Below are 14,076 nucleotides of genomic sequence, written 5' to 3' on the forward strand. Positions count from 1 at the left end.
CCCCTGTGGTGTACCAGAGTTAGTTATGATGCTGGCTGAAGTCCTGTTCCCAGTCCTGACAGACTCAGGCCTGCCAGTCAGAAAGTCTTTGAGCCAGTCCCAGAGGATGGGGTGTAGTCCCAGGGAAAAGAGTTTGTGGGGGAGCTTGTGAGGGATGACCGTGTTGAATGCCGATGCTTGAATGCTTTATTGATGTTGTCAATAAAGAGCATCCTGATGTAGGAGTTTTTACCCTCCAGGTGTGAGAGGGGGATGTGCAGGGCTGCAGCAGTAGCGTCTGAGGTGGACCTGTTGGACCGGTAGGCCTACTGCAGGGGGTCCAGTGTGTCTGAATGTAGGTCAGCACCCCTCTCTCCAAGGACTTCATAATGATTGAAGTGTTACTGGCTTGTAGTGATTCAGACAGCTGGGGGGCTCTTTTTTGGGAAGGGGACCGTGGTAGTGGTCTTAAGGCAGAATGGAAAAGTTTTCTGGTTGAGGGAGAGGTTGAATATGGAGGTGAGAATGTCAGTCAGCTCGTTGGTACGTGCTCTGAGGACTCGTTGATGCTCCTCAGAGCTTTGTTTACCTGGGCTGATGAGACGACTGGTGAGGGGGAGGGCGTGTTGCTGTCCAGGTGTCTGAGAACCTCCTCTCTGTGAGTTAAAGTACCCCAGTAATTATCTCATACTGTGTACCAGTTTGTCATTTTAGTGCCAATTTTTAAAGACATGTATTAAGTCTACTTAGAAGGCACATCAGTTAAAACCAAACAACGAGGGAATAAGAAATAGAAACAACAATAAGGAAAAAGTGCATCCAGATAATTAGTTTAACTTATTTTGATTCAGATTAAATTAATCCAATATCGATTCATAAAATCTGCAGATAGATTTTTTTATACGTCCTCATTTCCGGTAACGTGATCCTACTCTCGCGTGACTTATCGAGACTCGGCGAATTCTTAGCACATATACACAACTGGTTTTTTGTGTTGCCTCCGTCCAATCAGCTTTTCTTGCCGAGATGATGTCACTTCCAGATGTTTTCATTCACCCATGTGGGTTACATTTGTCTGTAAAGGCTTTTGCAGCAAATTACCGCTCACATTCGCAACTAACGTACTAAAGTACCAGCAAAACATTTTTACATCCAGCCTAAAGGCAGCCAAGATGGCCTTTTATCAGAACAAGATCCGCAATGCTCCCAACACACGACATGTTCATGGTGTTTAACGCTCTTGTTACGGCCACTGCCTATTGCTGGCAGCTGCGGCTCGTTCTGCCGTTGATTGCCTGGTTTGGAGGCTCTGTCTGGAGTGGCTGGAACCAACACACCTCAGTCTCCTCCCTTCTGATTGGCCAGTCAGATCCGGACCAATCAGGCTGCAGCTTAGAAGAAGCCTATGCTGAAAAGGCTGCAGCAGAAGCCAGTCGGGGGGTGAAAATGGCACAGGCCGCTTCCCCTCACTTTGTGCACCGGGTGTGTGTGTGTTTGTGGAATCAAGGCGAGACTGGTTGCCGCAGGTGGTTTCATCCTGATTTTGACAGAAATTTGGTAGTACGGTTTACTGGGTGTTCGCTGTGCTTTGTGTGGGCGATCCGTTTGGTGTCAGACCATTTTGTGCTGTCATGTGGGAGGACTTAGTTATGGTTCTGTTTAGGTTGGATTCACCGTTCTACACTCAGTTTAGTTCAAGCTTTGCTACACTTTTTTTTGTTCTGTCATAGTGGGTGTTTTGTGTTTAGTTTGGTGTTGGGCTAGGTTGGTGTTTTTGTTTGTGACAACCGTCACATTAGTTATGGATCTGCTGCTCTTTTGTTTGGTTTTAGTTTCCTCACCAAGTTTTAGTTACTTCTTTGTTTGCACTCGGTGGGTTTTGTATATGGTTTTGGTTAAACCTTTTTGTATATTTATTTCAGCAGGTCCTCGAACCCCAACACTTGTTTATTTTGTGTATTTTCGTTGCAGGTTTTATTTGTTGTTTCACTTGTGTACAATAAAATGTGCTGATTATAATTTTTACATCTGTCCCGACGTTATCTTTTTGTTACGCCCAATCATACCCCTGAGTCGGGTCGTAACTCTCTTCTATCACCTGCTCAGCCTCCCACTGTGCTGACTGCAGAAATGTTTGCTTCCTACTTCACTGAAAAGGTTGCTACCATCAGTAACCAATTCACTGAGCCGGACCAACTCAGCCTTACCAAACCAGCTACCATCAGTAACCAATTCACTGAGCCGGACCAACTCAGCCTTACCAAACCAGCTACTGGTGCCTCACTCTGCTCCTTCCTCTCTCTATAAATGAGGACCAAGTCTCTAAACTTCTGGTCAACTCAAAACCCACAACCTGTCCTCTTGATCCTGTTCTCTCTGACATCCTGCAGAGCATTTTACCTACAATCAGACCTGCAGTAACCCATATTATCACCTCCTCTCTTAAATCTGGTGTCTTTCCTTCTGCCTTCAAGCAAGCTCGGGTTCCCCGCTGCTGAAGAAACCCACACTCAACCCAGCCCAGGTTGGAAACTACCAGCCGGTCTCTCTGCTTCCATTCATATCTAAACTACTAGAGCGTGCCGTCTTCAGTCAGGTCTCACAGTTCCTCCAAGACAACAACCTGTTAGATCCATATCAGTCTGGCTATAGGCAAGGCCGCTCTACTGAAACTGTTCTCCTGTCAGTTACTGATTCCCTACGGGTTGCCAGATCTGCTGGTCAATCCTCAGTCCTTATACTGCTGGACCTGTCTGCTGCCTTTGACACGGTCAACCATCATATACTGTTCTCCACACTCTCGGAGCTTGACATGTCTGGGTCTGTCCTCTTGTGGACCACATAGACTGACAACAGGGGTGCCTCAGGGCTCGTGCTTGGCCCTCTTCTCTTTTCTCTATACACCTCCTCACTCGGTGCATCATTAGCTCTCATGGTTTCTCCTACCACTGTTATGCAGATGACACTCAGCTTTTCCTTTCTTTCCCACCTGATGACACAACTTCTCAATGTGAATATTAGCATGTTGCTGATATCTCCGCATGGATGAAGGATCGCCACCTTCAGCTCTACATGACAGCACCTGGATCCAACTGGATTGCTTGTGTTGTTCTTACTTTCAAATGTTAGTCGCTTTGGATAAAAGCATCTGCTAAATGACTGTAGAATAGAATAGAATACAATAGCTAATGCTAACGGGGGCCTGCCCATTCAACAAATGTTTGTTTGTACATTTTTACTGTGCTATTAAACTTTTGGAAAAGAGATTTTTAATCTCAGTGAATCTAATAGTTATTAGAGTAATAATAATAGATTAAGTAATAATATAAATATTAAGTCCTATTTTTTCTTTTTTAGGAACCCTAGTAATTAATCTAAACTAAAATCTTTCTTCATGTTTTTCATTTGTCCCTTTATCCCTCCAGAGGTTCCACATCAATATGTCTACAAGGTGGATGAAGCTCTTCAAGAAGACCAGCAGCTGTGCAACCAGAACTCAAACCTGGACCAGGAGCAACCAGAGTCTGCTCGTATTAAAGAGGAAGAGGAGGAACTCCTCAGCAGTCAGGAGGAAGAGCAGCTTTGGCTGAAGGATGAAACTGATCAATTTTCAATACCGGCTGCTCATGAGGAAGATGGTCACAGTGATCCAGAACCAAACAGGGACCATATTCCCTCTTACAGTCCTCCTGCAGACCAACATTCACCTTTAGAGGAAAGCATGGTTGAAGACTCAGGAACAACAACGTGTGCAGATACACAGCCTGAAAAGAGCTGTCTAACGGAGACAAATGAGAACGTAGGAGAGTCCTTTCTGTTAGAAAGTCATTGTAATGAAAGAGATGAGAAACAACATTCCTGCAAGTTCTGTGGGAAACAATTTAAAATGAAAAGTAGGCTGAATGTACATCTAAGAAATCACACAGATGAAAGGCCATTTTTTTGTCAAATATGTGGGAGATGTTTCAGTCAAAATTGTTTTCTGTTAAGTCACATGAGGATTCACTCAGGAGAGAAGCCGTATTCTTGTCAAACATGTGGAAAATGCTTCACTCAAAGTAAGAATTTGGTGAGCCACATGAAAATTCACACAGGACAGAAGCCGTATTCTTGTCCAACATGTGGAAAATGTTTCAGTCAAATTGATCATTTAAAGTACCACATGAACTCTGACAGAGGATGTCAAAAGCCACCTTTTATAAAGATATGTGGGAAATGATTCAGTCTAAATCACGTGTCAAACTCAAGGCCCGCCGGAAAACAAAAACCCTTACAAACTTAGTCTCCACCATCTTGATGTTTCCCACAGTTACATCGGCGTGTACGTCAGCTTGGATTCAGGAAATGTATAATTGCCAATTAACGTACTAAAATATATCGTATGGCTGCTCGTATGGCTCACTTCCTTTGTCTCTACATTGAAGTAAGTGAGAATGAGGAGTTTTGGTTGTCTTTTTTTACCCCCTTTGTTTTTTGTAAAGCCGTCAAAAGGCTCATTTTACATTTTGGAAACGTCCTCGTTCATAGCCAGAACACAATGTAAAGGGCGGCAGGAAATTCCAGCTGCTTTGAATGTATGTGACTGATAAAACCTGTTTAATCTGTAAAATGTTCTGCATTGAACAAATAAATTCATTCATTATCTGCAGCGCTTTGTCCATTAAGGGTCGCAGGAAGCTAGAGTCCAACCCAGCATGAAGAAATAAAACTCTGAAACTCTGAAACACTGAAAACTGAATGAACAGATTTTGATTAAATTTTCTGAAAATCTCAAAAAAATAAAAAAAATTCAAAAATTGAATATGAAACAAGTGAACAGATGTTAGGAGTGATCTGGATCAGGACCCAGGATTCCTTACTATGGGGAGGTAGGGATAATTTTACCATTAGATTCTAAACTAATACCTACAATCACTGGAAAAATAAAGGTACGATGGCTTGATGGAGGTCTGTGGTCTGAGTGATTTTAGTTTTTATTTATACGTTCAGATTAACGAAAGCACATTTTAGTCTTTTCTTTCCTCCCAAAGCTGAGCTCAGTCAGTGAGATTATTTGTGCCTCAGAGAAAGCAGCTGAAGCTGAAACCTGATCCAGACCAGGATCTACATGTTCTCTGAGGAAATCTGTTTGGTGCTTCTTTAGTTTCTGAAACACAGAACCAGTTCCAGCCAAACTCAGCAGCATCAGACATTAAACTGAAAGCTGGAACACTGAAGATTTCTCTTCAGATCCACTTCTGGTTGATAACTGAAAGTCAGAAACATGAATGCATCATCTGCATACGCTCTGACCATCACAGCAGGCATGCTGCTTGTGTACAAACATGAAACACTATTTAACCCAGTAAATGTTCCACCCTCCATCCAAGTAAAACAGAAAGATAGTCATCACCAGCGTCTATTTCTATGAATCACATTTAATTAAATTTTATTTATAGAGCACATTTCATACACAAAGTGCTATACATAATAAAAACAAATGCATATTAAAACCAACATTGAAAGCCTACACACATCAAAGAATTAAAGAATAAAAAGTCTCAGTCAAACACACAAACTCACATTCATACAAACAAAACCTGTGCACACCCCCTGGAACCACCCAGGTAAGGGCAGGCCGGGGTCTGCACCACAGCTACAGGGCTGCAGTGCAGAACCTCCAGCCACCCAGACCAGGGCAGTCACCATGGCAACAACCCTGCAGACAGCAGGCGGAGCCACCAGTGTGAAGGATCCCCAGGAGGAAACACTGGAGTTAAACAATAAAAACAACAATAAATAAACTTATAAACAATAAGAACTGATAAGTGTGACAAAAATAAAATAAAGGAGTTCAGAATATATATATATATATATATATATATATATTTATATATAAAACAAAATACTGTACTTGAGTGAGAAATAATGCAATAAAACTAAACAGTAAAACACTGAAATGGTCATATACATAGGTGGTAAAAATAGACGAATATATAAATAAGAGTAAATTTGAATCAAAATTAAATTCTGCTATATAAAAAGAAAGGTCTTGAGTCTGATTTTAAAAACATCAACAGTCTCTGCAGCCCTGAGATCCTCTGGTAGTCGAGGCCCGTAGTAGTGAAACGAGGCCTCACCATAAGTCTTGGTTCTGATTTTGGGAACAACCAAGAACCGGTACCAGAGGATCTCAGGGTCCTTGAAGGTTCATAATCTAAAAGTAGGTCTGATAAGTAAGAAGACCCAGGACCATAGGCCATGGTCTTGGGCATGATCCTTTGGGTTTTAATGTTGAAAAACAGCAGAAACTTAAAGAATCAGTGAGCATGAATTTATTACCTGGTGAGAAACTGTTTCATTTTATTCAATAAATATGTGTGTAACTTATTAACACTGCCTCTGCAGACCTGTCAAACGAAACTGCCGGCAATGTGGACCAAGCTCTGACACCTGTCGTACAGGGACCAGACAGCTCATACAAGGGGGTCTGTCACTCCATACTCCCGGATTACCCCCCACAGGAGTCCCTGGAGGACACAGTCGAACGCCTTATCCAAGTCCACAAACCACATGTAGACTGGTTAAGCAAACTCCCATGCCCCCTCCAAGACCCTGAAGAGGGTCTAGAGCTGGTCCACTGTTCCACAACCGGGACGAAAACCACACTGCTCCTCCTCAATCCAAGGTTTGACTATCCAACATACCTTCCTCTCCAGCACCCCTGAATAGACCTTATCAGGAAGGCTGAGGAGTGTGATCCCCCTGTAGTTGGAGCACACCTCCTCTTCAAAAAGGGGGACCACCCCCCCAGTCTGCCAATCCAGGGGAACCCGATGCTGCATAGGCGTCTCAGCCAAGACAGCACTACAGCATCCAGAGCCTTAAGGAACTCTGGGCAAACCTCATCCACCCCCGGGGCCTTGAGATGAGGAGCTTTTTAACCACCTCAGAGACCTCAGCCCCAGAGATGGGAGAGCCAGCACCAGGGTCCCCAGACTGATTCCTCATTGGAAGACGTGTTGGTGGGATTGATGAGGTCTTCGAAGTATTCCCTCTGCCGCCTCACAATGTCCCAAGTCGAGGTCAGCAGCCCCCCCTCCCCACTGTACACAGTGTTGATGAAGCACCGTTTTCCCCTCCTGAGCTCCTGGACGGTGGACCAGAATCTTCTCGAAGCTGGAAGTCATTCTCCATGGCCTCTCCAAACTCCTCTCATGCCTGAGATTTTGCCTTAGCAACCACCGAAACCCCATTCTCCTTAGCCTGCTGATACCCATTAGCTGTCTCTGGAGTCGTACATGACAAAAAGGCCCAACAGGACTCTTTCTTCAGCTTGACGGCATCCCTCACTGCTGGTGTCCACCAACGAGTTCAGGGATTACCACCACGACAGGCACTGATGACCTTACGGCCACAGCTCCGGCTGGCCGCCTCAACAATAGAGGCTCGGAACACTGCCTACCTCAGAATCAATGTCCCCCGCCTCACCCGAGACATTGTTGAAGCCCTTTTGGAGATGGGAAGAAACTGTTTCTGACAGGGGACATTCCCAGCAGACCCTCACAACATGTTTCGATCTACCAGGCCTGGCCGGCATCCTCCCCCACCATCTGAGCCAACTCACCGCCCGTCTCTTCACCCGAGTGTCCAAGACATGCGGCTGCAAGTCCAATGATATGACTACAAAGTCGATCATCGAACTGTGGCCTAGAGTTTCCTAGTGCCAAGTGCACATGTGGATACTTATGCCTGAAGGTGTTCATAATGGACAAGCACAGAAGTCCAATAACAAAACACCACCCGAATTCAGATCAATCACGCCCCTCCAGGTCTTACTGTCATTGCCCACGTGAGCATAGAAGTCCCCAAACAGAACGAGGGAGCCCCTGGAAGGAATGCTCTCCCCAATGTACAGGCGTCAAGTCAGGGGGCATCGGGAATGTTATCTGGTCAGCTGCCGCTGCTACGCATCTTAGCAAACTTCAAATTGATCAGAACAGAGCTGCAAGATTTTGGGCCAATTTAGTTTATAAGAAACTATCAAGGTTAACTGTAAATATCAAATTAAAATATTTACTTATGAAGTTTATGCACAATGTGATTTGGAAAGGTACTCCACGTGCTTTTCAGGAGCAGATAAAATTTTTAGAGTCTTGCCACAGTCATAAAACCCAACAACTGAGCACTGGTCATTTGGTGGTTCCAAAACCACTAAGTAATGCTATGATTAAGACGGTACATTATAGGGCTTCACTGGCTTGGAATAAACTCCCTTTTAATGTTAGACACACCAAAAATAAATTATCTTTTTAAAAGTTACTTAAAAACAAATATTTTTTAATTAATTTGGTTACTGTTGCTTGAATTTTTATGTACTGTGATTTATCTGTCGATTAGTGTCATGCTGCTGGCTTCTGTTTTATGTTATAGTGTCATATTGATCTTTGTATTGGTTTATTGGTGGTTGGTTGATTTATATATACAGCGATTGAGCTGTTGATTAATGTGTGTTGTTATGCGGTTTCTGTTTTATTATTTTTGTATTGTATTGATCTAGGAATCTTTTTTATTGGTGTTGCTAGGACCCCAGAAGACTAGCAACCACTTTGTGGAAGCTAATGGGGATCCTAATGAATAAATAAACAAATGAACCATCATTAGGTTTGCAGATGACACCACAGTGGTGGGACTCATCTCGGAGGAGGGGGACGAGTCTGCTTACAGGGATGAGGTGGAGCAGCTGACCGGGTGGTGTAGGGACAATAGCCTGGTCCTTAACACCACCAAGACAACGGAGCTGGTCATAGACTTCAGGAGGAAGAAAACAGACATCCAGCCATCACTCGTCAGCGGGGACGATGTGGAGAGGGTCTCCACCTTCCCATTTCTGGGCGTTCAGATCGGGAGGACCTGACCTGGAGCGCTAACACCTCTGCAGTGGTTACGAAGGCCCAGCAGAGACTTTACTACATGAGACTTCTCAGGAAGAACCAGCTGCCACAAAAGCTGCTTTTGTCTTTCTACCACTGCTCTGTAGAGTCTGTGCTGACGTACTGTCTGTGTGTTTGGTTTGCAGCTGCACAGCAGCACAGAGAAAATGGCTCCAGAAGGTCCTCACCACTGCCCAGAAAACCATCGCTGCCCTCTGCCTTCCTTGGATGAACTGTACACCTCTCGGTGCCTCAAGAAAGCGCGAGATATAATTTAGGACAAAACTCATCCAGGACATCGTCTGTTGTTTATTACTTCCAATTTCATTGTACTATATAAAATGACAATAAAGGTCTATTTATGTTACTTCAACTTTCCTAAAATAAGTTTCCACAAGTGTAGTGTTATTTTTTCCTGTTTAACTCTCATGTTGTGGAATCCCTGTATGCTGGAATATTCCTGTATGGAGATTATGTTTCACTGAATATTCATGTGTTCATAAGTTTGTACTGAAAAGCTTCAGCATGTTAACTTGTTCAGTTACAAGAATAAACATAATGTTTGAGTATTTCCTTCAGTCTAAATTCCTTCCTGCTTCTACAGCTGCCACACATTTAGGCATCGCAGGAACAACAGCTGTATAAGAGGCGTTTGTGGCTCATTGCTTTGTTTGCTGGTTAACTGATAAATAATTTAATCACACTGACTTAAACAATGAAGCAAAGACACTAATGTGTTCTTTACTCTCTTCTGTGTCAACATTTCAGAGCTTTAACAGTGTGTGAGGCCCTCTAGTGGACATTGTGGAGTATTACGTTGTCTTTGCTCCAAAGGTTTTTGTACAGAGTTTTGCTGTTTCCTGTCACTGTGGGCTTCACAGCACAGTAGTACACAGCAGAGTCAGACACTTCAGTGGTGGTGATCTGCAGATGAAACTCCTTTTTCTCTCTGTTATGTTTTAAAGAAAACCTTTTCTCTGTAGTATCTGAAAGTCCTGCAATGACCAGCTGTGGAGGGGAAGTGGACTTCTGTTGGTACCAGTAGAGATTATATGGAGAGCCTGAATAGTTGCAGGAGAGAGTCAGGTGGTCTCCTTCCAAACCCATCCATACTTCTTTAAATGGTGTCAGTAAATCCTCAGAGGATCCTGGAAACAAAGATAGATTTCACCATCATGTTTGCATTTTAATTCTGCATCTTTAAACTAGTTTATTTCTATTAAAATAGAAGACAAGCATCATGAAATGTTTCTTTGATGCCTCTTCACTTACATTTAGCTCCATCTGTTCATGACTTACCAGTTTGAAAGGAGACCATCATCATCCAGATGAAGAGCAGCAACATGATTTTCACTTGTACTGAATGAAGAACAGAGAGAACACAGCAGCTCTTCACTTCCACCATGAAGCCTTTCACATTCACTGGTGGAGCTCCTCCTCTCTCTGTCTTCATCACCATCATCGTCATCATCATCATCATCATCATCATCATCATCAGGAGGTTTATAATCTTCACATAAAACCTGACACAGGTGAGAAGCTTTATTGTGTTAAAATGAGAAGGAATCAGCTTTTAAAAGGTACAAACCATTAAGGTGTGAAACAGCCGTCCTGTAAAAGATCTGCTGCTCATTTCATTTTAGTTTAATAATCCAGATGTAAAAATTTACACTTCCCACAATTTCCAGGTAGATCAATGAGGCCGAGTTTAAGGAATGAATTAAAATGCAAACATTGGTCTAACAAGCTACAACGTGGTGAATCCACTGCTGCATAACATCCTCCTGCTGTGTAAAGCACATGGAGGTGAGTTTCTATCACCTGCACAAATACTCTGATTACACTTTTCTAATTTCCCTCTGAAATGAATGGAAGTGTTCTTCATGTCAGAATGTCCATCTAATGGAGTGATAAGAAGCGAATGAAGTAACTGGTGAGAAGCTGGTCAGCTAGAGAAGGAAGCAGATGCTGGTTCATGTGTCCAGCCTGAGCTGCAAGAGGAGACGTGGAGGAGAAAAGATTCCTTTAAGATCCTGTGTTGGTCTGAAGATCAGCAGCCATCAAGCAGACAGCGAATGGTCAGTCTGTAAAAGCAGAAGAGAACGGATCTAAATCAGTGCATGTGCAGTTATTAACGTCACTCAGCACCACTCTGGAAAACACCAGTCATCCGCTTCACTGGATCCAGTCAGTCAGATCAACCTGGAAACAGGATCCAGCATCTGAGACTCAACCTGCTGGATCTATTTGCCAACAAAGTCTTTCCAGAGAGTTTAGAGTTCCCCTCTCAGACGGGAAAATGGATCATATGGGTCCAGTCCTGAGGTCTCTGCACTGACTTCCTGACTGTCAACGTGTTCATTAGAAAAGCTGTTTTTCCTTCATAAAGCTCTGAATGGTTGAAGGTTTAAACGTTGTTGTGTACGTCCCTCCGCTAAGGAGGAAGCTGCGCTGGACGTCCTTCACAACATGATCAGTAAGCAAGAAAACAGATGAAGAAAAACTTCCTTCCATGGACGTGACAACACACAATGCCGCAAGAAGACACACAACATCATAAAAGACACACACCATCAAGCACGCACACTCCTGAGGCAAAAACAGTCCACATCCAGTCTGAGATGCAATAGAGTGGACAGCATCATCACTCACTAAACTCGCTTTTATAAAAGTTTCTTCCCTGCCACAGTGAGGCCGATGGCATCTAAAGACAACCACAACCACCAGCACTGACTGGACCAGATGCCCTTGGGCAATGACAGGGAGACCTGGAGGGGTGTGATTGGGAGGAATGGTCCCCCTGATCTGAATCCGAGTGGTGTTTTGTTGTTGGACTTCTGTCCTCGTCATATATTGTCCACACCTTGTTCAGGCATTAGAGTGTCCACATGTGCACTTGGCAGCAGGACACTCTAGGCCGCAGTTCGATGATCAACTTTGTAGACGTATCGTTGGATTTGTGGCTGCATGTCTTGGCCACTCGGGTGAAGAGAGGGGTGGAGCTATCATCTGATCACCACCTGGTGGTGAGTTGTCTCAGATGGTGGGGGAGGATGCTGGTCATGCCTGGCAGAGCCAAGCATGCTGTGAGGTTCTGCTGGGAACCTCTGGCAGAGTCCCCTGTCAGAAAGAGTTTCAACTCCCATCTCCAGCAGAGCTTCAACCATGTCCCGGGTGAAGCAGACAATGAGTCTGAGTGGGCTGTGTTCCGTGCCGCTATTGTCGAGGCGGCCAGCTGCAGCTGTAGTTGCAGTGTCGTCGGTGCCTGTCGTGGCGGTAACCTCCTCTACAGCTGCCACACATTTAGGCATCGCAGGAACAACAGCTGTATAAGAGGCGTTTGTGGCTCATTGCTTTGTTTGCTGGTTAACTGATAAATAATTTAATCACAATGACTTAAACAATGAAGCAAAGACACTAATGTGTTCTTTATTCTCTTCTGTGTCAACAATCAGAGCTTTAAAAGTGTGTGAGGCCCTCTAGTGGACGTTGTGGAGTATTGCGTTGTCTTTGCTCCAAAGGTTTTTGTACAGAGTTTTGCTGTTTCCTGTCACTGTGGGCTGCAGAGCACAGTAGTACACAGCAGAGTCAGACACTGCAGCAGAGGAGATCTCCAGATCTACTTGTTTTCTGTCCCTCTTCAGTTCTACAGTCAGTCCAGGGTATGGAGGTTCTACTTCCACCACAGTTTGACTTGTTGAATCAGTGATGAGGAGAAGGAACTGAGGACCTGATCCAGGATCCTGTCGATACCACTGCAGGTTCTGAGCTGCAACTGAGTAGTTACAGGACAGAGTTTCTCTTTGACCCTCTGATGAAAACACTTCAGCTCTGCTGGGAGTTATATCATCTTCCAGGCTGTTACCTGCTGATCAGACCACATGTTTTATTTCCAGCTCTGATCTAAAGTCAGATTTCACTTCAATGAGAATCCAAACTCTATCTGTAGTTTTTTAACCTGGTTGTTTTCCAGGTTTTCTTCTTACAAACATACGTACCTACGAGAGCTGAAAAGAAGAAAATCACAGCCAGTGTTTCCATGTTTCCAGAGGAGAAATGGTGGACCTGGAGTTCAGGATGAATTATCTGTGAGAGGTTTTGTGTTTGGTCTGATGTTCACAGCTGCAGTCAAACAGTAGGAGGAGACTCATGAACCTGAGCTGCTTTTCTGCTCAGCACAGTTCTAGTTTTATCTGAGTTAGTGCAGCATTTCTGTCAGCTCAAACCAGTCTGACATAAAGACTGATTACCACAGAGCTCTACAGCCTGGAGAGGAGAAAGTGTGTCATCCTGCAGGTGTCTGAAAAAAGCTGAGAGAAAACCATAATCACTTTAAATTATTACCTCCACCAAAGTAGAGGTCATGTTTTCAGCAGCGTTGCTTTGTCTGTTAGGAACATAACTAAAAAAATGGACAGATATGATTAAATTTTCTGGAAATGTCAAAAATTGAAAAGAAACAAGGGATTGGATTTTAGGGGTGATCTGGATCAGGATGCAGGATTTTCTTTAAAGGATTCCTTACTATGGGGAGGTAGGGATAATTTTACCAAGAGATTCTGGCTCAAAGTTAATGTCTAAAATCACTGGGAACACATTACAATGGCTTGGTGGAGGTCTGTGGTCTCTGAGTGCTTTTAGGTTTTATTTATACATTCAGATTAGCTCTCAAACGTCTTGTAATTGGACAAAGATTAAATCCCTATAAAGGGTTAAACATTAGTTTCTGATGTCATTGGTGTATTTAATTAAATTATATTTAGGTAAGTACTACGGTTAAATTATATTTAAGTAAGTACATTGAAGTAAGTAATGTTTCCAATACAAAGCGGAATAAAAGGTTGACTTCCTCTTCTGCTGCCGGAACTTCCCAGTGTGACACCAACCGGAAGTAAACAAGCCGCTAGCAGCATCGTTAGCTTTCCTCGTGTGAGGACGGAGCAGGAAGACGGTTGTGTTGTCGTCTCTCAGCTGAATATTTCAGTGTTTCAGCAACAATGTCTTCAGTTCAGCATCTGAGAGAGTTTATCAGCGAGCGACTAACTGCTGCTGCTGAAGAAATATTCACAGAGTTTGAAAAAACCATCGTCCAGTACGAAGAAGAGATCGATCGTCAGCGCAGACTGCTGGATATCACCTGGAATCCACAGATAAAGTTAATCAGAACAGGTATGAAACACTGGGA

The 14,076-nt window shown here is 43.6% G+C and overlaps 1 protein-coding gene across 1 annotated transcript in view; it reads left to right on the top strand.

Moving 5' to 3' along the window:
• LOC121645095 (zinc finger protein 397-like) overlaps nt 1-14,076 on the top strand; it is an 89,266-nt gene that overhangs the window by 2,181 nt on the left and 73,009 nt on the right. Inside the window, exon 2 of the mRNA XM_041993454.1 lies at nt 3,405-3,585. Coding sequence (XP_041849388.1) covers nt 3,405-3,585 — 181 coding nt within the window. The remainder of the gene's footprint in view (nt 1-3,404; nt 3,586-14,076) is intronic.

Source organism: Melanotaenia boesemani, chromosome 8 (genome assembly GCF_017639745.1).
Source record: "Melanotaenia boesemani isolate fMelBoe1 chromosome 8, fMelBoe1.pri, whole genome shotgun sequence".
Taxonomy (NCBI): Eukaryota; Metazoa; Chordata; class Actinopteri; order Atheriniformes; family Melanotaeniidae; genus Melanotaenia; species Melanotaenia boesemani.